Source organism: Mustelus asterias, chromosome 6 (genome assembly GCF_964213995.1).
Source record: "Mustelus asterias chromosome 6, sMusAst1.hap1.1, whole genome shotgun sequence".
Taxonomy (NCBI): domain Eukaryota; kingdom Metazoa; phylum Chordata; class Chondrichthyes; order Carcharhiniformes; family Triakidae; genus Mustelus; species Mustelus asterias.
The window spans coordinates 144,613,914-144,638,291 of NC_135806.1; the positions used below are offsets into that span (position 1 = coordinate 144,613,914).

The 24,378-nt window shown below is 44.5% G+C and overlaps 1 protein-coding gene across 1 annotated transcript in view; it reads left to right on the forward strand.

Moving 5' to 3' along the window:
• Positions 1-24,378, forward strand: part of LOC144495231 (uncharacterized) — a 137,996-nt gene that overhangs the window by 65,872 nt on the left and 47,746 nt on the right. The window contains exons 2-6 of the mRNA XM_078215298.1: positions 837-942; positions 15,639-15,705; positions 15,835-16,058; positions 16,951-16,983; positions 24,044-24,112. Coding sequence (XP_078071424.1) covers positions 837-942; positions 15,639-15,705; positions 15,835-16,058; positions 16,951-16,983; positions 24,044-24,112 — 499 coding nt within the window. The remainder of the gene's footprint in view (positions 1-836; positions 943-15,638; positions 15,706-15,834; positions 16,059-16,950; positions 16,984-24,043; positions 24,113-24,378) is intronic.

The following is a 24,378-nucleotide window of genomic DNA, read 5'->3' on the forward strand; positions in this document are numbered from 1 at the left end:
GATAAGTGGAAGATGGAATTTAGCCCTGAAAAGTGTGAGGTGATACACTTTGGAAGGAGTAATTTGACAAGAAAGTGTTCGATGAATGGTGGGACACTAGGAAGTTCTATGGAACAAAGGGACCTTGTTATGTTTGTCCACAGATCTCTGAAAGTGGAAAGGCATGTTAGTAGGGTGGTGAAAAAGACATATGGGACACTTGCCTTTATGAATCGAGGCATAGATTACAAAAGCAGGGAAGTCATTTTGGAGTTGTATATAGCTTTGGCGAAGCCATGGCTAGAGTACTGTGTGCAGTTCTGGTCGCCACATTATAGGAAGGATGTGATTGCGCTGGAGTGGGTGCAGATTCACCAGGATGCTGCCTGGGATGGAACATTTAAGTTATGAAGAGAGGCTGTATAGGCTTGGGTTGCTTTCATTGTAGCAGAGAAGACTGAGGGGCGACCTGATCAAGGTGTACAAAATTATGAGGGACATGACAGAGTGGATAAGGAGCAGCTGTTCCCCTTAGTTGAAGGGTCAGTCACAAGGGGACATAGGTTCAAGGTGAGAAGCAGGAGGTTTAGAGGGTATGTGAGGAAAAACCATTTTACCCAGAGTCTGGTGACAGTCTGGAATGTGCTACCTGGGAGGGTGGTAGAGCCAGGTTGCCTCACATCCTTTAAAAAGTATCTGGATGAGCACTTGGCACATCATAACCTTCAGGGCTATGGGCCAAGTGCTGGCATTGGGTGGGAGTTCAGGTGTTTCTCAAGTGTCAGTGTGGACTCAATGGCCCGAAGGGTCTCTTCTGTGCTGTCTGATTCTCTGATTCTATTTCTTTTTACCCTTAGAAAATAGCTGAAACTCAGGGGAGAAACAATCTCTTGGAGATTCAGCTAGAGGAAGCAAATCGTTTGGTCAAAGTAACACAGACTAAAGAAAACTGTATGAAAGAAGGTAATTAAAGTTGAGCAGGTGCTCGTGCTTCTTTATTTGCAGCCTTACTTTGAAATTTGCTTAAGATCACTTAAATTTGTTAGATGTATTGAGTAATTCCTTTCATGACATTTATAATACACCATCTAAAACAGCTCATGAGAGAGTCATAAGCAGAGACTTTTGCACCTTTGACGACAGAAATATGTGACCATCAGGGTACAATAACTCTCATCATGAGGTAAACTACAAGTTAAGAATGGAAAATATCTGAATATTATCTGAATGAAGTATCTGGGTTAGATTCTCAGGGGGTTAATTTGGATAGCCCCAAGAAGGAGCATGGGGATCACAGTGTATGATTAATCCATGTCAGTTGAATGGAACGAGGCAGCCTTATATCTTTGGGCAGACTTTTCATTTCCATGGGCTGGATTTCATGGTCTTGGTTGCCTATACCTCCGTCCACTCCATCCCTGATGCAAGAGTTGGCCAATGCACCTAAAAAGAGCTCGTCCCACAACCATAAGTGCTGCCAGTTGCTAGAGAGAGTGACACCTCCACCTCCCAATGGAAGCTCTACTCTCAAGAGCTTACACATGAACAGTGGGAGAAAACACATTCTAAATGAGGCACAGATAGAGTGAGTGTGGGAATCAGCAATTTGGAGCACAATGGGAATTTGGTGTCAAGGGGAAGAAGTGCTCCTTGCATTTTTTCTTTGCTTTCCAACTTCCTAAATCTTCAGAGAGTGGTCTCGTCCTGCTGCAGCAGTAGAAGCTACAAGAGAGAGAGAGCTGATTGGTAAGCAATGGGTAAGGTTGGGTAAGTATTTACTACTTTTATTGCTTATAGTTTGTAAGGTCTTTTTGTGGTTTATGGTTTGTATATTCTATAGCAACGAGGATCAGGAAAGAAGGGCCCTAGCGTAATTGACCTAAAAGGTTTAATTTTAAGAAATTCATGATAGGAGAACTCAAAGCCATAGTGTGCTCCTCATGTTCCATGTGGGAAGTCGGGAACATTTCCAGTGCCCGGGGCCAGCATGTGTGAAGGAAGTGTCTCCACCTGCAGATCCTGGAAGCCCAAGTGTTGAAGCTGGGCTGGCAGCTGGGGACACTGTGGAATATCTGCAAGGCAGAGAGTATCGCGGATAACACACATAGAGGGGTGGTTACAGCTCAGGCTAAGACTCCATAGGCAGAAAGAGAATGGGTAATCACCAGGCAGAGTAAGAGGAAACCCTGTGGCCATTCCCTGCAGAACAGATATATCGTGTTGGCTACTGCTGGGGGAATGGCTTATCAGGGGAAAGCAGTAACAACCAAATTTGTTGTACCATGGTTGGCTCTGCTGTACAGGAGAGGAGAAAGTGTGAAAGTTCAATAGTTATAGGGGATTTAATTGTAAGGGGAATAAATAGGCTTTTCAGTGGCCGCAAACAAGATTCCAGGATAGCATGTTGTCTCCTTGGTGCTCGGGTCAAGGATGTCTCAGAGCGGCTACAGAACATTTTGGAGGGGGAGGATGAATAGCCATTGGTCATGGTACACATTGGTACCAGTGACATAGGTTAAAAAAAGGGATAAGGTTCTAAAAGCCGAATATAGAGAGTTAGGAAGTAAGTTGAAAGGTAGGACCTCAAAGGTAGTGATCTCAGGATTACGACCTGTGCCATGTGCTAGTCAGAGTAGAAATACCAGGGTATGTTAGATGAACATGGTGCAAGAAGGAGGGTTTCAGATTCCTGGGACATTGGGACCGGTTCTGGGGAGTTGGGACCAATACAAATCGGATTACACCTGGGCAGGACTGGGACTGATGTCCTAGGGCGAGTATTTGACAGTGAGTTTGGGGAGGATTTAAGCTGGGATGGCAGAGGTTGGGAACTTAGCAGGGTGACAAGGGAAAGAGAAACAAATACAGTAATTAAAGAATGTACAGTAAAATGCAAAAAATGGTAGACAGGGTAATCAAGGACAAGACACAAATAGAGCCACCGTACAAAGAAAAGTTCGGATGATTAAAAATGGCAAAAAGGCAAGTATCTTTGTATCTTTACAAAACATTTGGAATAAGGTAGATGAACTGAAGGCACAAATCGAAGTAAATGGATATGATCTCATAACCATTACTTTTAAGTTTATTTATTGGTGTCACTAGTAGGCTAACATTAACACTGCAATGAAGTTACTGTGAAATTCCCCTAGCACCCACACTCTGGCGCCTGTTTGGGTACACTGAGGAAGAATTTAGCATGGCTAATGCACCTAACGAGCACGTCTTTTGGACTGTGGGAGGAAACTGGAGCGCCAAGAGGAAACCCACACAGACACGAAGAAAACGTGCAGACTTTACACAGACAATGACCCAAGCCGGGAATCAAACCCAGGTCCGTGGTGCTGTGAGGCAGAAATGCTAATCACTGTGCCACCATATGAGTGAAAGGAGATCAAAACTGGAAACTTAATATCCAGGCATATTTGACAATTCGGATGAACAGGAAGGAAGGAAAAGGTGGTGGGGTAGCACTGTTAATAAGAGATGAAATGAGGTCAGTTGTGAGAAACAATTCAGGCTCAGGTGATGTAGTGTCCATTTGGGGAGATGTAAAAACAGCAAGGGAAAGAAGACATTGGTAGGAGTACTGTATAAACCCCCCAAACAATAGCCACACTGTAGGAAAGGGAATAAATCAGCAAATAATAGGAGCATGTAAAATGAATAGAGTAATGATTATGGGTGATTTTAATCTTCAGGCTGATTGGGTTAATCAAGTTGGAAATGGTAGTTACAAATTCATAGAGTGCATTAGGCTCCAACGAAGGGCCAGCACCAGCTGAATGGCCTCCCTTGCCCTTTTTTAAAGTTACATTTATTTATTTCTGGTAGCTTACTAGAGCAATATGTCATGGAGCCAAGCAGAAAATAGAATATCTTGAATCTGTAATGGGAAATGAGGCAGGTTTGATAAATGACCTCAGAGTAAAATATCCCTGAGGAAGTAGTGATCATAACATGATAGAATTTCATCTTCAGTTTGATAATGAGAAACTTGCGTTGGAAACAACTGAATTTAACTTAAATAAAGAGAATTGCAATGAAATAAGGATAGAGTTAGCCAAAGTGGACTGGGCGGATGGATTACCTAAGATACTTATGTCAGACTCCTATTCATAGACTCCAGCTCAGCCTTTAACACCATTATTCTTACAAAACTCATCTCCAAACCTCATGGCCTGGGGCTCAGCTCCTCCTTCTGCAACTGGATTCTAGAATTCCTAACCCACAAACCACAGTCAGTAAGGATAGGCAACAACACCTCCTCCACGATCATCTTCAACACGGGTGCTCTGCAAGGCTGTGTTCTCAGCCCTTTACTGTACTCCATCTACACCGATGACTGTGTGGCCAAATTCCCCTCGAACTCCATTTTCAAATTTGCTGATGACATCACCATTGTGGGTTGGATCACAAACATTGACGAGACGCAGTCCAGAAAAGAGATAGAGAATCTGGTGAACTGGTACGAAGGCAATAATCTGTCTCTCAATGTCAACAAAATGAAGGAGATTGTCATCGACTTCAGGAAGCGTAATGGAGGCATGCCCCTGTCTACATCAATGGGGATGAAGTAGAAATGGTCGAGAGCTTCAGGCTTTTAGGTGTCAGGATCACCAACTACCTATCCTGGTCCCTCTATCTGGATGTTATAGTTAAGAAAGCCCACCAATGCCTCTACTTTCTCAGGAGACTAAGGAAATTTGGCATGTCTGTGACAAGTCTCACCAAATTCTACAGATGCACCATAGAAAGCATCCTTTCTGATTGTATCACAGCTTGGTATGGCTCTTGTTCTGCCTAAGACTGCAAGAAACTACAAAGAGTCATGAATGAAGCCCAGTCCATCATGCAAACCAACCTCCCATCATTGACATTATCTACACTTCGTGCTGCCTTGGAAAAGCAGCCAGCACAATCAAGGACCCCATGCACCCCGGACGTTCTGTCTTGCACTTTCTTCCGTCAGGAAAAGGATACAAAAGTCTGAAATCATATACCATCCAACTCAAGAACGGCTTCTTCCCTGCTGCCATCAGACTTTTCAATGGATCTACTTCGCATTAAGTTGATCTTTCTCTACACCCCAGCTACGACTGTAACACTACATTCTGCACTCTCTCCTTTCCTTCTCTTTGTATGGTATGCTTTGTCTGTATAGTGTGCAAGAAACAATATATTGTTTCTTGCCCGGTGCTTGGGGGCAGGCTGGGCCTAATTCCACCCAAGAGGCTGGCATCAGAGTGCTGAGTGGTCCAGTGCACATGCACTGATCTTCCAGTATACTGGGTGATCGGTTGACACATGCCTCCGATCCTGGATATCACTGGCCTTCCAATTGCCGGCCCAGACACCCCCACCCCTCCACCCCCCCGGCACCCCCCCTTTCCACCCCCACACCTCCAGCCCCAACATCAATGGCCCAAACACCCCGCCTCCACCCCCAATCGCCAGCCCAGCAGCACCCCACGATTGCTGGGCCTAACAACACCCCAACCTTGATCGCTGGCCCCAATTCCCTTCTACCCGATTGCTGTCCCTGAAACCCTGATTGCCTGTCCCGAAACCCCCCACCCCTCATTGCTGGCCCAGAACCCTCCCCCAGCCCTCATTGCTCACCCCGAACAACCCTCCACGTCCAGCCCCAAACCCCCTGATGGATAGGCTCTTGGTGGCTGGACACAGCCTTCGAGCACTGGCCCCACCATCAGCCCCCATCCCCAATGTAGAGTTCCCCCCATTCCCTCCCATCCTACCTCCCCCCCACTCCCGGTCTGGTTCCGCCATCATCTGGCCCCGACCCCAAGGCCACACCCTCTTGGCAGTGCCCAGTTTGCCAGGCAGGCAGTGCACGGGGCAGTGCCAGGGTGCCTAGTGGGCACTGCCAGGGTGCCAGGCTGGTAGTTTCAGGCTGGTAGAGGACTCTAAAACTAGAAGGCATAGGTTTAGGGTGAGAGATACAAAGGGGTCCAGAGGGGCAATTCTTTCACACAGAGGGTGGTGAGTGTCTGAAACAAGCTGCCAGAGATAGCAGTAGAGGAGGGTAAAATTTTATCTTTTAAAAGCATTTGGACAGTTACACGGGTAAGATGGGTATTGTGGGATATGGGCCAAACATGGGCAGTTGGGACTAGCTTAGTGGTTAAAACAGTTGGACAAGTTGGGCCGAACATGTTTCCATGCTGTAAACCTCTATGATTCTATGGTGTGGACCATACCACTGGCGGGGTCAGAAAATCTGGTGAGTCCCAGGAAAAATAGATAGAAATGCTGATTTCCATATTGTAATTTGCAAAGTTGATAATATAAAATGGCCCAGGAAGTTCGCAACTGACCAGATGCCGGTGGTGTCATCAGCAACTTGAAAATGGGTTTGGAGCAGAATTTGGCCTGGGACTCAGCAGCAGGGAAGATAACCTGTTAATGTGTGGAATTTAGCCATGCAGTCATCAGTGTAAAAGGAGTATAGTAAGGGGCTGAGGACACAGCCTTGCGGGCCACTGGTGGTCAGGATAGACTTGGAGGAGGTGTTGTTGCTTATCCTTACAGATTGTGATCTGTGGGTTGGAAAGTCTAGGATCCAGTTGCAAAGGGAGGAGCCAAGCCCTCAGCCACAGAGTTTGGAGATGAGATTTGTTGGGTTGATGGTGTTGAAGGCTGAACTATGGTCAATAAAAAGGAGTCTGATGTAAATGTCCTTGTTGTCCAGGTGTTCTAGGTTTGAGTGTAGGGACAGGGAAATGGCACCTGCTGGGGCAATAGGCAAACTCTAGTTTGAGCCAACTCTGTACAGAAAAAACATAGTAAGAAGTTTAACAACACCAAGTTAAAGTCCAACAGGTTTATTTGGTAGCAAAAGCCACACAAGCTTTCGAAGCTCTAAGCCCCTTCTTCAGGTGAGTGGGAATTCTGTTCACAAACAGAGCTTATAAAGACACAGACTCAATTTACATGAATAATGGTTGGAATGCGAATACTTACAACTAATCAAGTCTTTAAGAAACAAAACAATGGGAGTGGAGAGAGCATCAAGACAGGCTAAAAAGATGTGTATTGTCTCCAGACAAGACAGCCAGTGAAACTCTGCAGGTCCACGCAACTGTGGGAGTTACAAATAGTGTGACATGAACCCAATATCCCGGTTGAGGCCGTCCTCGTGTGTGCGGAACTTGGCTATCAGTTTCTGCTCTGCGACTCTGCGCTGTCGTGTGTCGCGAAGGCCGCCTTGGAGAACGCTTACCCGAATATCAGAGGCCGAATGCCTGTGACCACTGAAGTGCTCCCCCAAAGGAAGAGAACAGTCTTGCCTGGTGATTCTCGAGCGGTGTTCATTCATCCGTTGTCGCAGCGTCTGCGACAACGGATGAATGAACACCGCTCGACAATCACCAGGCAAGACTGTTCTCTTCCTGTTGGGGAGCACTTCAGCGGTCACGGGCATTCGGCCTCTGATATTCGGGTAAGCGTTCTCCAAGGCGGCCTTCGCGACACACGACAGCGCAGAGTCGCTGAGCAGAAACTGATAGCCAAGTTCCGCACACACGCAGACGGCCTCAACCGGGATATTGGGTTCATGTCACACTATTTGTAACTTCCACAGTTGCGTGGACCTGCAGAGTTTCACTGGCTGTCTTGTCTGGAGACAATACACATCTTTTTAGCCTGTCTTGATGCTCTCTCCACTCCCATTGTTTTGTTTCTTAAAGACTTGATTAGTTGTAAGTATTCGCATTCCAACCATTATTCATGTAAATTGAGTCTGTGTCTTTATAAGCTCTGTTTGTGAACAGAATTCCCACTCACCTGAAGAAGGGGCTTAGAGCTTCGAAAGCTTGTGTGGCTTTTGCTACCAAATAAACCTGTTGGACTTTAACCTGGTGTTGTTAAACTTCTTACTGTGTTTACCCCAGTCCAACGCCGGCATCTCCACATCAGAAAAAACATATCATACTTTTTGCCATGGAACATTCTTTTTGGCAGAGTTGTTAGAAATTTCAGATTTTTTACATACTGTACTAGTAACTATTATCTTCGAGATAGAAATAACTTGGTTTGGAGGCTTGTACATTTCCCCTTTAACCACTAGTTTTGTTCTGTCTTTTCAAAATGGTTGATTATCATTAAAACATGATTAAGTGATTCTTGGTGCCACAACAGTGCTTTGCCCAAATGTTATTTTCCACACATTAACAGGTTATCGTCCCTGCTTCAACGCTCATTCACCCTACTTTTTGCCAGCTGCCTCTGAGTTATCTATGACTCAGTGACAACACATACCATTGATGTAGAAGGATGTGAATTGAAGACATATTTCAAAGACTTGAGCACAAAATCTTTGGCTGTCATTCTAACACAGAGTTGATAGATTGCTGCTTTTAGACAGAGATGATGTCTTTTAGAGATAAATTAAACTGAGGCATGGCTGGTCCAATAAGATGGATGCAAAAAGTAAATTGGCATTATTCCGAAGATTAGTACAGATGTTCGAGGCGGTTAGCCTAGCCAATATTTTTCCTTCATTCATCATCACGAAAATAGATTATCTGATATTTGTGAGAGTTTGAACAAATTAGTTGCCATTCCTACATTACAACAGAGACTACATTTCAAAACTATTTCATTGGCTGTGAAGAGCTTTGGGTTGCTCTGAGGTTTTGAAAGGTGCTTCATAAAGTATTTTTATTTATAAGGGTCCTGGTGTTATAATCTAGGTCAGAAACTCTAAGGTATTTTATGAATTCAGCCGAGACCATATGTTTTGCACTTTGAATTTGGCACAGGTAAGCTTAAGATGTTTCGCTCCAGGTATGATTCCAGTGACCCACTAGGGAGCTTTTATCAAACAAAGTTTATTTAAGGACACAGTTAACAAATAACAAGAAAATTAGCATAACTTTTTCCAATTACAAAAATAATGATATTGTATAAACTTTAACAGTTAAATATACTGTTCCAAACTAAACAAACCACTACAAACATACACCCCATTCTGGGCTTAGCACAGAAAGCAAGTATGCTCACATGATGCTGGATTTTGCAACTTTCCAACCACTGCTGTGGATTACTCCCTTGGATGTTGAATAGGAAAAACTGAAGCCTTCTCAGTCCTGGAAATTTTTGCACACAGAGATACTACTTACCTATAGCTTCTCACTGCATCTCACAGACAGCAGAACTTTCACTCCAGAAAGAGACAGAAAACACTGCTTTCAGTCTACAGTCCAAACAGCTTCTGCCCCACTGAAACTAAAACCCTTTGGATTTGTCCTGTGAAAAAAACACTGCCACAAGGTACCACCTGAGCTGTCAATCAGGCCCCACCAAACAATTCAAACTAGGTCATAAAACTCCAGGACACTGCATTAGGCCAAATTAATAATAAACATTGCTTCAGAGCGATAGTTGTGGAGGACGCCTCCCTGGTGCTGGGGTACTGGATGTCTCCGAGAGGGTAGGAAGCATATTTAAAAAGGAAGGTAGTCAAACGGATGTGATTGTACACATTGGTGGAAATGATGTAGGTAGGAAGAGCAGGGGGGTCATACGAGAGAAATTCAGGGAGTTGGGTGCTGGGCCAAAAAGCAAGACCTCCAGGGTAGCAATCTCTGGACTGCTCCCGGTGTCTAGTGCAAGTGAGGCTCGGAACAGGGAGATTCTACAGTTGAACGCATGGCTAAAGGACTGGTGCAAGAGGGAGGGTTTTAAATTCATAGATAACTGGGAAATCTTCCAGTCAGGATGGCAACTGTACAGAAAGGATGGGTTACACCTTAACTGGAAGGGAGCAAATATCCTGGCTGGGAGTTTTGCGAGAGTGTTTCGGCAGGATTTGAACTAGTGTGGCAGGGGGGTGGGGAACAAAACAGGAGGTCAGTAAATACTGAGGCTGGGGTTGAGCTGGGGGCCAGGGCAAGGCTAGCTAAGAAGAGGAGCACTCTGGAGGAGGAGGACCTGACTGGGCCTGGAGGTCTGGAGTGCATCTGCTTCAATGCGAGGAGTGTGACGGGTAAAACAGACGAACTTAGGGCCTTAATGCTTATGCGGAATTTGGATGTGGTTGCGGTGACGGAAACTTGGTTAAAAGAAGGACAGGACTGGCAGCTGAATATTCCGGGGTATAAGTGTTTTAGGCGAGACAGAGGAGGGGCTGAAAAAGGTGGGGGAGTAGCGATATTAGTTAAGGAGCATATTACCGCGGTGCAGAGGGTAGACAACTTAGATGGGTCATGTACTGAGTCGCTGTGGGTGGAACTCAGAAACAGGAAGGGTGCAGTCACTATGCTGGGGGTGTACTACAGACCACCCAACAGCCCACGGGAAGTGGAGGAAAGGATATGTCAGGAGATTCTGGATAGGTGCAGAAAACATAGGGTTGTTGTAGTGGGGGACTTGAATTTCCCTGGCACAGACTGGAAAGTGCTTAGAGCTGGGGGTCCGGACGGGGAGGAATTTGTAAAATGCGTACTGGAAGGTTCTTTGGAACAGTATGTAGATAGCCCGACTAGAGAGGGGGCTATACTGGACCTAGTTCTGGGAAATGAGCCCGGTCAGGTCGTCAAAGTTTCGGTAGGGGAACATGTGGCAAATAGTGACCACAACTCTGTTAACTTTAGGATAGTAATGGACAAGGATGAATGCTGTCCTACGGGCAGGGTGCTAAATTGGGGGAAGGCTGACTATAGCCGGATTAGGCAGGAATTGGTGGATGTTGATTGGGAGAGGATGTTCGAGGGTAAGTCCGCGTCTGGCATGTGGGAGTCTTTTAAGGAACTATTGATAAGGCTGCAGGATAGGCATGTGCCTGTAAAAAGGAAAGATAGGAAAGGTAGGATTCGAGAGCCGTGGATAACCAGGGAAATTGAGGATCTGATTAAAATGAAAAGGGAGGCGTACGTTAAGTCCAGGCAACTGAAAACAGATGGAGCTCTGGAGGAATACAGAGAGAGTAGGAAAGATCTCAAACGGGGAGTTAGAAGGGCAAAAAGAGGTCACGAGATGTTCTTGGCAGGCAGGATTAAGGAGAATCCTAAGGCATTCTATTCATACGTTAGGAACAAAAGAGTTGTCAGGGAGAAAATCGGACCTCTCAGGGACAAAGGAGGGGAATTATGCTTAGAACCCAAGGGAATAGGGGAGATCCAAAATGAATACTTTGCATCGGTATTCACGAAGGAGAGGGGCGTGTTAACCGGGAGTGTCTCGGAGGGAGGTGTTGACCCGTTAGAGAAAATCTCCATTACAAGAGAGGAAGTGTTAGGTTTTTTAGGGAACATTAAAACTGACAAAGCCCCAGGGCCTGATGGCATCTATCCTCGACTGCTCAGGGAGACGAGAGATGAAATTGCTGGGCCTCTGACGGAAATCTTTGTCGCTTCTTTGGACACGGGTGAGGTCCCTGAGGATTGGAGGATAGCGAATGTGGTCCCGTTGTTTAAGAAGGGTAGCAGGGATAACCCAGGAAATTATAGGTCGGTGAGCTTGACGTCCGTGGTAGGGAAGTTGTTGGAGAGGATTCTTAGAGACAGGATGTATGTGCATTTAGAACGAAACAATCTCATTAGTGACAGACAGCATGGTTTTGTAAGAGGGAGGTCGTGCCTTACAAATTTGGTGGAGTTTTTTGAGGAAGTGACAAAAACGGTTGATGAAGGAAGGGCCGTGGATGTCGTCTATATGGATTTCAGTAAGGCATTTGACAAAGTCCCACATGGCAGGTTGGTTAAGAAGGTCAAGGCTCATGGGATACAAGGAGAAGTGGCTAGATGGGTGGAGAACTGGCTTGGCCATAGGAGACAGAGGGTAGTGGTCGAAGGGTCTTTTTCCGGCTGGAGGTCTGTGACCAGTGGTGTTCCGCAGGGCTCTGTACTGAGACCTCTGCTATTTGTGATATATATACATGATTTGGAAGAAGGTGTAACTGGTGTAATCAGCAAGTTTGCGGATGACACAAAGATGGCTGGACTTGCGGATAACGAAGAGCATTGTCGGGCAATACAGCAGGATATAGATAGGTTGGAAAATTGGGGGGAGAGGTGGCAGATGGAGTTTAATCCGGATAAATGCGAAGTGATGCATTTTGGAAGAAATAATGTAGGGAGGAGTTATACAATAAATGGCAGAGTCATCAGGAGTATAGAAACACAGAGGGACCTAGGTGTGCAAGTCCACAAATCCTTGAAGGTGGCAACACAGGTGGAGAAGGTGGTGAAGAAGGCATATGGTATGCTTGCCTTTATAGGACGGGGTATAGAGTATAAAAGCTGGAGTCTGATGATGCAGCTGTATAGAACGCTGGTTAGGCCACATTTGGAGTACTGCGTCCAGTTCTGGTCGCCGCACTACCAGAAGGACGTGGAGGCATTGGAGAGAGTGCAGAGAAGGTTTACCAGGATGTTGCCTGGTATGGAGGGTCTTAGCTATGAGGAGAGATTGGGTAGACTGGGGTTGTTCTCCTTGGAAAGACGGAGAATGAGAGGAGATCTAATCGAGGTATACAAGATTATGAAGGGTATAGATAGAGTGTACAGTGGGAAGCTTTTTCCCAGGTCGGAGGTGACGATCACGAGGGGTCACGGGCTCAAGGTGAGAGGGGCGAAGTATAACTCAGATATCAGAGGGACGTTTTTTACACAGAGGGTGGTGGGGGCCTGGAATGCGCTGCCAAGTAGGGTGGTGGAGGCAGGCACGCTGACATCGTTTAAGACTTACCTGGATAGTCACATGAGCAGCCTGGGGATGGAGGGATACAAACGATTGGTCCAGTTGGACCAAGGAGCGGCACAGGCTTGGAGGGCCGAAGGGCCTGTTTCCTGTGCTGTACTGTTCTTTGTTCAATTATCCTGCTTCAGCACCAAAAAAGATACCGATACAGACAACACGGCATCAAAACCAAAAATTCCAAACATGCTTGACAAAACTGCACAGAAGATGATTAAAATATACTTCTTAAAAGCACAATAGCATCTCATCGGATCATAACGCCAAGGTATATTATTAAGCCAGACTAGACCCCAACAATTTTTCTACTTTGGCATAAATGTGAGGCTAAGATGCTTCGCGAGAGAAGTAGTTCCACAGGCAAATGAAGGGTCTTTACGTCAAAATAAAGCTTTATTCAAAACACAGTTCAAATACAACTCTAATAAAGGAAACAGTTAAACCATTAAAATTGAAAAATGTTTAAAAATGAAAAGAAACAACTCTAATTTCTAACTTATCACTGTTCCAAATAAGCAACAATCGCTTACAGATGCAAAACTCCACTTTAAATACAGTTAACAACCATGAATATACTTGCTATAAGGACTGTACGCAGTCTCTATGCTTTCAGAGAGGCTTTGATTTTCAGAGTAGCTTGCAGACCTATCTAAACAAACCGCAGACAGAACTGAAAGCTTTTTCGCTGCTACAAACATAGCTCCTCCCATTAACCACATTATCACATGACCCTGTCAATCAATGTACTCAAAACCCACATTCCATTCCTTTAATCAAAAGCCTCAGGGAACCGTTTATTTGGAAACAATAGTCCATTCGCTCTATCGTAACAAACTCTGCATGGCTAAAATAAGTAGAGTCATAGAGGTTTACAGCATGGAAACAGGCCCTTTGGCCCGACTTGTCCATTCCGCCCTTTTTTTTAACAACTAAGCTCGCCCCAATTGCCCACGCTTGGCCCATATCCCTTGATAGGCATTTTACTCATGTAACTGTCTAAATGCTTTTTAAAAGACAAAATTGTACCCGCCTTTGCTACTACTTCTGGCAGCTTGTTCCACACACTCACCACCCTCTGTGTGAAAAAATTGCCCCTCTGGACCCTTTTGTATCTCTCCCCTCTTACCTTAAACCTATGGCCTCTAGTTTTAGACTCCCCTACCTTTGGGAAAAGATATTGACAGTCTCGCTGATCTATGCCCCTCATTATTTTATAGAGTAATTATCCTGCTTTCCCAGCATCTGAGCTGCATTCCCTCCAGACATACCGACTGCCTGTAAAAAAGATTTTATAAATATTCTCCTTAAACATAAAATATATCAACAGCACACTTCTATTATTATTTGTTCAATGTTTAATAAATTAACAAGGATGTTAAAAATTGCAAATTAGCAAGTCAAAGTTTAAATAAAGCGTTGTACTGTTTAAACAATCATAAAATACCCATAAACTGCTGCTGTTGGTGTCTAGTCCCACTTAAAGTTCAAAATTCCTGGAAAAGTTGCTGGAGTCAATCATTAAGGAGGAAGTGACTGAGCATCTGGGAAAGCAAAGCTCAATTCACCAGTGTCAGCACTGTTTTGTAAAGGGCAAGTCTTGTTTGAGAAATGTCCTGGACTTCTTTGATGTGGAAATGCTGGCATTGGACTGAGGTAGGAACAGTAAGAGGTCTGACAACAGAAGTTAAAGTCCAATAGGTTTATTTGGTATCATGAGCTTTGGGAGTGCTGCTCCATCATCAGGCTTCTCATATGACAGCCTTCAGAAAGAAGGCTGTCGTATGAAGAGCGGTTGAGTAGCTTGGGCTTGTACTCGCTGGAGTACAGAAGACTGAGGGGGGATTTGATTGCGGTATATAAAATACTAAACGGGATTGATAAAGGCAATGTTAACCAAATGTTCCCCCTTCTAGAACAGTCTAGAACAAGAGGTCATAGTTGTAGAGTAAGAGGGGGAAAGTTCAAGACAGAGATAAGGAGAAGCTACTTCTCACAGAGCGTTGTGAGGCTATGGAACTCACTGCCCCAGAGTGCAGTGGATGCAGAATCGATCAATGGATTCAAGAAAGAGATCGATAAATCCTTAATTAAAAGCGGGATAAAGGGCAGTGGGGAAAGGCAGGGTAGTGGAGTTAGGATGAAATGGAGATCAGCCATGATCATATAGAATGGTGAAGTGGGCTCAAAGGGCTGAATTGCCGACGCTCGCTCCTAATTCCTACGTTCTTATTCTGGTGATCATTTAAGTCATGAAAAAGAATATGATGTTGCAATAATACAGAAAACATGGCTTTAAAATTATAATGACTTCAATGAGGCAATTGACATTGACTCCTTGGTATATGAACCTTCTGATTGAGCTCTTTATTGCCTGTCCAATCAGGGAGTTGTCTCTGTATATATAACTGGGAGCTTCAGGTCTCCTAGCTCTCCAGATGCTGACACAGAACCTGTAGCACTCTATCAACTATAATAGAACTTGTAAATAAAAGGGAATCTGGTGAAGGGACACTGCCTCAGCTGACTTATTTCAGTGGTGATGAGGAAAAAAGAATGACCCGAAGGAACCTACTTGCTGACAACCATGATGCACTGGGGGGTAAGACATTGTCAGGCATCACGCCTCTGTTTGGGAAACTGGACCCTTTTGACCCTGCTGTGGAGGACTGGGCCCAATATGTAAAACAAATGTGTTATTTCTTTAAGGCTAATGACAGCGGCTGGAATTTTATCCTCCTGCCTGCCATGGGAATCGGAGTAGGCGAGTGGCAGACCATGGAAAGGTCCGTTGACTTCAGGCAGGATTTTATAGTTTTGGGATAAGCGAGGCCATAAAATCCCAGCATAGTGTCAGATGAAAAGAAACAGGTCATTCTTCTAACCACGTGGACTGTTGGCATTTGATGTTATGAGCAGCATAACTTTTCCGGAGGCCCCAGGTACTAAAACCTTACAGGAATTGGGTGACCTAGTGAAAGAATATCATGACCCTTTGATCCTGAGAAGGTATTGGTTTTACTCAGCAATGTGAGAGATGCGAGAGTCTGTCATGGGTTATTTAACAAGATGTCTGGAAGAAGCCTGTAAATTCGGGTTGATGCTCAATGAGATTCTAAGAGATCGGTTTGTATGCAGGATAAGTAATGTCACGATCCAAAAACGCCTGTCGGCAGAGGCCCAACTGAACTACAAACAAGCACGACAACTGGCTTTATCGTTGGGAAAAGCAGCAAGTGGGGCATACAAGTTACAAAGGTTCCTGATGGAAGTGGACACCCACACTGGTGCAACTGAGTTAGAGGATTACCACTTGGGGGCAGGCAATTATATAGCCACCCTCAAGAAGGATCCAGAAGCAAGTAAACCCAGGTCTGCCCGTAGGACTGCCCCAAAACAAGACCAAATTTGGACCGGACAGACACAGTCCTTGCCAGTCCCTAATTGCTCTTGAGAAGATGGTGGTGAGCTGCTTCCTGAACCACTGCAGTCCAGGTAGTGCTGTTAAAATGGGCATTCCAGGATTTTGACCGAGTGACAGTGAAGGAACACCGATATATTTCCAAGTCTGGATTGTGTGTGACTTGAAGGGGAACTTCCAGATCGTGGTACTTCCATGCATCTGCTGCCCTTACCCTTTTAGATGGCAGTGATCATGAGTTTCGATATGACCACTATCTAAGAAGCCTTGGTGAGTTGCTGAACACATCTTATAGATGGTTTACACTGTCGTCACTGTGCATTGATGGTGGAGGGAATGAATGCCTGGATAGATTTCCAATGAAGCAGGCTGCTTTGTCCTCGATGGTGTTGAGCTTCTTGAGTGTTATTGGAGCTGCATTCATTTAGGTAAATGGAGAGAATTCCATCACACTCCTGACTTTTACTTTGTAGATGGTGAACAAGCCTTTGGGAGTAAGGAGGTGAGGTACTCCCTACAAGATTCCTGGCCTATGACCTGGTCTTGTAACCACAGTTTTTATATGGCTAGTCCAATTCTGTTTCTGATCAATGATAACCCTCAGGATGTTGATAGTGGGGGATTCTGCAATGGTAACATCATGGAATGTAAAGGGGCAATGGTTAGATTTTCTCTTGTTGAAGGTGGTCATCGCCGAGTACTTGTGTGGCACACATTTTGTTTGCCACTTGCCAGCCCAAGCCTGGATATAGTCCAGTTCTTGCTGCATTTGAACATGGCCTGCTTTAGTATCTGATGAGTTGTGAATATGCTAAACATTGTGCAATCATCAGTGAACATCACCACGTCTGAGCTTATGATGGAAGGTAAGTCATTGATGAAGCAGCTGAAAATGGTTGGACCTGATTTCCATTGCCTCAAGTTCTGCTAGGGCTCCTTGATGTCATACTTGGTCAAATGCTGTTTTAGTGTCAAGAGCAGTCATTCAATTCACCTCTTTTGTCCATGTTTGAACTAAGGTTGTAATGAGGTCAGGAACTGAGTGATCCTTGCGGAACCCAGAGTATCAATGAGCAGATTACTGCTAAGCCACTTGTTAGCACGATTGATTACCTCTTCCATCGCTATAGTGATGAAACAGAGTAGACTAAGATAGATAAAGAAAAGCTGTTCCCATTAATTGATACAACAAGGACTAGGGGACACAGATTTAAAAATTGCGGCAAGAGAGGCAAAGGAAATTAGAGGAAGAACTTCTTTATGCAGTAAGTGGTAAGGATCTAGAGCTTGATGGAAGGCAAGATGACAAATTATTTCAAAAATAAATTATATGGCTACACAAGGGAACTAAACCTACAGCACAATGGACATGGAGTATGGACAATTGGATCTATTGGATTGCTTTACAGAACACTGGCATGGACTCAATGTCACTTTCTGTGCCATTAATGACTCCATGGCCTGAATCTTCACTCCTGAGTCAGGAGCTCAGTGTTGGGAAAATTCCTAACTCTGCAAACCTGATTGGGAGAAACTGCCCCGGAAGGTCAGGTTTGCAGAGTGAAAGTTGGAGTTGTGATCAATGGCCTTGAAAAGAGCCAGAGATGTGAAGATAGGAAGACACAAAACATTTTGTTGGAGATCACCCCTCAGCCTCCTACGCTCCAGAGAAAAAAGTCCCAGTCTATCCAGCCTCTCCTTATAACTCAAACCATCAAGTCCCGGTAGCATCCTAGTAAATGTTTTCTGCATTTTTTCTAGTTTAATAATACCCTTTCTATAATAGGGTGACCAGAACTGCACACAGTATTCCAAGTGTGGCCTTACCAATGTCTTGTACAACTTCAACAAGATGTCCCAACTCCTGTATTCAATGTTCTGACCGATGAAACCAAGCATGCCGAATGCCTTCTTCACCACTCTGTCTACCTGTGACTCCACTTTCAAGGAGCTATGAACATGTACCCCTAAATCTCTTTGTTCTGTAACTCTCCCCAACGCCCTACCATTAACTGAGTAAGTCCTGCCCTGGTTCAATCTACCAAAATGCATCACCTCGCATTTGTCTAAATTTATCTCCATCTGCCATTCATCAGCCCACTGGCCCAATTGATCAAGATCCCATTGCAATTAGAGTTAACTTTCTTCACTGTCCACTATGCCACCAATCTTGGTGTCATCTGCAAACTTACTAACCATGCCTCCTTGTTGTTTTAGGTGACCTCTGTCACCTAAAACAACAAATGCATGGAAACACCACCTCCTGTAGGTTCCCCTTAAGTCACACACCATCCTAACATCAAACTATATCACTGTGCCTTCACTTGCTGGGCTAAAAAACTGAAACTCTTTTCCTAACAGCTCTGTGGACCTGATGGAAAATGACTCATCACCACCTTCACAAGTGCAATTAGGTCAACTAATGCTGCCTTGCCAATGATGCTCAGATCCCATGAAAGAATTAAAAAATTAAAGCATCTGCCCTTTATCGCTCCCCTCTGCCTCCTGTTCCTCAGCCAATTTCCTGAGTCGGGTGCACAGAGTCAGGAAAATTTCTGACTCCCAAACCTTACTCAGGAGAAACCTCTTGAATGGTCAGATTTTCAACTAGGGGGTGTAGTGGTAATGTCGCTGGACGAGTAATCCAGAATCCCAAGTTTATACTCTGGGGGCATGGGTTCAAATCCGATCATGGCAGCTGATGAAATTTGAATTCTTGGTTACAACTATTAGGAACAGGCTGTAATTCTTTACTCTACAAAAGAGAAGGAGCAAATAGCACAGATAAATTTAATGAGAAATAAACACTTGAGAGAGAAAGAAACAGAAGGTTATGCTGATTGGATTAGGTGAAAAGGGATGAAGAGGCTCATACGTATATAATCACTGGTATAGACCAGTTGAACTGAATGGTTGTTGCTCTGCATACATTTGTTGTAATTCTATGTTGTTTTTTGAAGCAATTAATTGTCTTGAGTAAACTGTTAATGGGTTAAATCTGCACTGAATGTTGGAGCTGATGTGCATGCTAATTGTGCATTCAACTGCTGTAATATTATTAGTTTTAATAAATGGGTGCTACCATTTTCTCACACTTAAAATTCTTCCTGCAAACAAGTGTAATACATTATCTGCTTTAGCATTAACACTTCTTTTGCCTCATCAAGTGCTTGGAACCAGCAATTCTCAAGACATGCAAATTTATCGGGGTTTCCTAAATTTAAACTGCACCTTAACTTAGAGTTAAAGGAGTAGACGTGAGCTGTCAAAGAGAAGTCTTTCCATGAATTCAGCAATTTGGGATGTAGACCAGGTTTTTGTTATAATATGTTTTTAAGGGATATCAGCATGGTATCATGAAAAGGGGAATATGTCATGTGATCAAGTCTTAGTTTCACTTTTGCTTTGAGCAGAGCACACACACAGCTCTGATGCTTTTCTTAAGCAGGATTAGGCTATTGAGTTGGATGATCAGCCATGATCGTAATGAATGGTGGAGCAGACTCGAAGGGCCAAATGGCCTCCTCCTGCTCCTATCTTCTATGTTTCTATGTTTCTCCTCCTTTCAGAATCCTCAACTTCTTCAAAGTACTAAAACAGTCATTATCAAAAGCATCAACATTGCAATATTTTGATCCTAGCGAGGGCAAACAGATATATTGGTATCAACAACATAGGTAGAAAAAGGGATGAGGTCCTACAGCAGAATTTAGGGAGCTAGGAAGTGGATTAAAAAACAGGATCCAGAAGGTAGTAATTTCTGGATTACTTCTGGTGCCACGTGCTGGTGAGTTTAGGAATAGAAGGTTATCCAGATGAATGTGTGGCTGGAGAGATGATGCAGGAGGGAGAGCTTTAGATTTTTGGGACATTGCGACCTGTACAAGGCAGACAAGTTGCACCTGAACCAAAATGGGATTGGGGTTCTTGCAGGGAGGTTTGCTAGTGCTGTTGGGGAAGGTTTAAACTAACTTGACAGGGGTGTGGGATCCTGAGGATGGTTCAGCAGGGGAAAATGCACAACCAAAATTACAAAAGATGGCAAGTGAATCAGGAAGTCATAGAGGTTATAGACCAGTGAAGGCACAAAGGATTCGGCAAGGTTGGATGGTATTTATTTCAGTACAAGGAGTCTGATGAGTAAAGTAAAGTTTATTTATTAGTCACAAGTAAGGCTTACATTAACACTGCAATGAAGTTACTGTAAAATTCCCCTAGTCGCCACTGTTCAGGTCAATTCACCTAACCAGCACATCTTTCAGACTATGGGTGGAAACCGGAGCACCCGGAGGAAACCCACACAGTGATCCAAGCCGGGAATCGAACCCAGGTCCCTGGTGCTGTGAAGCAGCAGTGCTAACCACTGTGCCACTGTGCCGCCCCTTGATGAACATGCAGGGTTATCAGGCATTTAGGAAGGATAGACAGGTATACAAGTATATAAAAAGGAATAGAGTGGCTAGAGTGAATGTTGGACCCTTGGAAGATGAGAGGGGGGATTTAATAGTGGAAAACGAGGAAATGGCTGAGACATTAAATAAGTTCTCTGTGTCGGTCTTCACGGTGGAAGACACAAATAGTTTGCCGAATATTAGAGATCGAGAGTTGGTGGGAGGGGAGGTCCTTAATACAATTACTGTTACTAAGGAGGTGGTGCTTGGTAGACTAATAGGACTGAAGGTAGACAAGTCCCCGGGCCCGAATGGAATGCATCCCAGGGTACTGAAAGAAATGGCTGAGGTAATAGCAGATGCGTTAGTAGTAATTTATCAAAATTCGCTGGACTCTGGGGTAGTGCCGGCTGACTGGAAAACAGCTACTGTTACACCGCTGTTTAAAAAAGGAAGTAGACAAAAGGCGGGTAACTACAGGCCGGTTAGATGCTAGAGTCCATTATTAAAGAGGAAATAACAGAGCACCTGAATAAGAATGGTTCGATCAAGCAGACGCAGCATGGATTCATGAAGGGAAAGTCGTGTTTGACGAATCTACTGGACTTTTATGAAGATGTCACTAGTGCGGTTGACAGAGGGGAACCGGTGGATGTGGTGTTTTTAGATTTCCAGAAGGCGTTCGATAAGGTGCCTCACAAAAGGTTGCTGCAGAAGATTGGGGTACACGGAGTTAGGGGTAAGGTGTTGGCGTGGATTGGGGATTGGCTATCTAACAGGAAGCAGAGAGTTGGGATAAATGGGTGCTTTTCTGGTTGGCAGTTGGTGACCAGTGGCGTGCCGCAGGGATCGGTGCTGGGGCCTCAATTGTTTACCATTTACATAGATGATCTGGAGGAGGGGACTGAATCTAGGGTATTCAAGTTTGCTGATGACACGAAGGTGAGTGGGAAAGCGAATTGCGTGGAGGACGCGGAAAGTCTGCAGAGAGATTTGGATAGGCTGAGCGAGTGGGCGAGGATCTGGCAGATGGAATATAACGTTAGCAAATGTGAGGTTATCCACTTTGGAAGAAATAATAGTAAATTGGAATATTATTTAAATGGAGAAAAATTACATCGTGCGACTGTGCAGAGGGACTTGGGGGTCCTTGTGCACGAATCACAAAAACTCAGTCTGCAGGTGCAGCAGGTGATCAAGAAGGCGAATGGAATGTTGGCCTTTATCGCGAGGGGGATAGAATATAAAAGCAGGGAGGTCTTGCTGCAACTGTACAAGGCACTGGTGAGGCCGCAACTGGAGTACTGTGTGCAGTTTTGGTCCCCTTATTTGCGAAAGGATATATTGGCCTTGGAGGGAGTGCAGAGAAGGTTCACCAGGTTGATACCGGAGATGAGGGGTGTGGCTTATGAGGAGAGATTAAACAGATTGGGTCTGTACTTGTTGGAGTTTAGAAGGATGAGGGGTGATCTTATAGAGACATATAAGATAATGAAGGGGCTGGATAGGGTAGAGGTGGAGAGATTCTTTCCACTTAGAAGGGAAACCAGAACTAGAGGGCACAGTCTCAAAATAAGGGGGGGGCCGGTTCAGAACAGAGTTGAGGGGGAACTTCTTCTCTCAGAGGGTAGTGAATCTCTGGAATTCTCTGCCCATTGAAGTGGTGGAGGCTTCCTCGATGAATATGTTTAAATCACGGGTAGATAGTTTTCTGATCGATAAGGGAATTAGGGGTTATGGGGAGCAGGCAGGTAAGTGGAACTGATTCGCTTCAGATCAGCCATGATCTTGTTGAATGGCGGGGCAGGCTTGAAGGGCCAGATGGCCTATTCCTGCTCCTATTTCTTATGTTCTTATGAACAAAGCAGATGAGTTGAGGGAACAAAGTAAAACATGGGTATATGATGTCATTGCTGTCTCTGAGAGATGGTTGAGAGTGGGACAGGATTGGTAGCTCAATATTCCAGGATATAGGATCTTCAGGTGAGACAGGGAAAGAGGTAAAAGAGGATGGGGTGTTGCAATTTTGATCAGGGAATCAATTATAACCATCCCCCGCCTTCCCCCCCCCCCCCCCCCCCATGGACATTGGATCCCCCCCATCAACGGCAGCAATGCTACACCCAACACCAACACAGGTTGCTGTCAACTGGGCATCAGGACCCTCTCGATGAGCCCCTTGTTGACATGCCCTCTGTCAACAGCCCCTGACACAGCCCACCCCTGGACACCACCCCCTGCATGTCCACCCTTTGCCGACACCCCCTTGCAGATACCCTCCCTCGCCGACTGCCCCTTGCAAAGCTGCCCCTTGCCAACCACCTCCCATTGTAGAGCTCCTCCCTTGCAGAGCTCCCTCGTTGCTAAACACTCCCCTTGCAGCGATCCTCCTCTGCATAAGACTCCAGAGTTGGGTATTCATTGCCTCTTTTTGTGCCTGCCTGATGCAGGTCCACCCCATGTTAGGATATAAAAATCCTGCCCTCGGTCTTCATATTCAAAGAGGAATATATTTGTCTTTAATTTGCTATGGCACAGTTTCACTATGTTGATCCCTGGGATATGAGGGTTATTTTATGAGGTTGAGTAAATTGGGCCTATATTCTCTGGAGTTTCGAAGAATGAAAGATGATCTCATTGAAACCTGTAAGACTATGAAGGAGCTTGACAGGACAGAAACTGAGAGGTTGTTTCCCTTGGCTGAGATGGGCACAGTCTCAGGATAAGGGCCTGATGATTTTGGAATGAAATTTAGAATTTCTTAACTCAAAGTATGTGAATCTTTTGAATTCTCTATTTTAGAGGGTTGTGGATGATTCATTCTGAGACAGATGGATTTTTGATCTCTCAGGGAATGAAAGGATAGGGAGCAGATTGGAAAATGGAGTTGAATGCTGACTTTCAGCCATGATTGTATTGAGTGGTGGAGCTATATTGGCTATTGGCTATATGGTCTACCCTTGCTCCTATATCTTCTGTTTTTGGATGGATGAAACAGTTTACACTTGAGTGTCATAATCAGAAGACAGAGCTTTAATGTAATTGGCAAAAGAGGCCTATTTCTTTGTGCAACAGATTGCTATGATCTAGTTGCTTTGCCTGAAAGGGACCAGGAAGCATATTCAATTGTAACTTTCAAAAGGGAGTTGGATATATGCGAGGAAAGTATTGCTTTAGGTGTATAATGCTTCACAATCATGTTCAAGTTGTTAGTGTGAGCATATCCCCAGGTTACTCTGTTCTCTCCTTGAAGTAAGAGTTACATCCTCTATGGTCTGCTTCCATTTTCAGCTCTTTTTTTCCTAAAATAGATTGATTCACATTTATCTACTGTAATTATTTCATCTGATCATGGAATTTAACTCTCTGAATATCCTGAACAAATGTGCTTAGATACCAGTGGATAATTGAGCAAAATATTCTGCCTCTAACCAGCATAAATAGCCCCAGCAGCACAAATTTTAATTTCTGAACGAGTGCTTGTGCTGTTGGAAATATTTTTAACCAGTATTGTGTTGGATATTTCTGTTTTCAGAATGTGGTTTACTTCATGGAATGATAACGGAATTGCAGGGCACCATCCAAAAACAATGTGATGTGAGAGGTAAGAACATAAGAAATAGGAGCAGGAGTAGGCCATCTAGCCCCTCGAGCCTGCCCCGCCATTCAATAAGATCATGGAGTAAGGACTCAGAGTGAATTAGATTGAGAAAATTTAATAGTGTATGAGCTTTATTTCTTTAATTTAGATATTCTCTCCACTCTTTCCTCCTCTCCGTCCATTTTATTCCCCTTCCAACAAAAGCTGGCAAGCTCACTAACTCAGGAAAGGGTGTATCTCAGAATTGTTATCGCTCAGAAGGAAAGTAT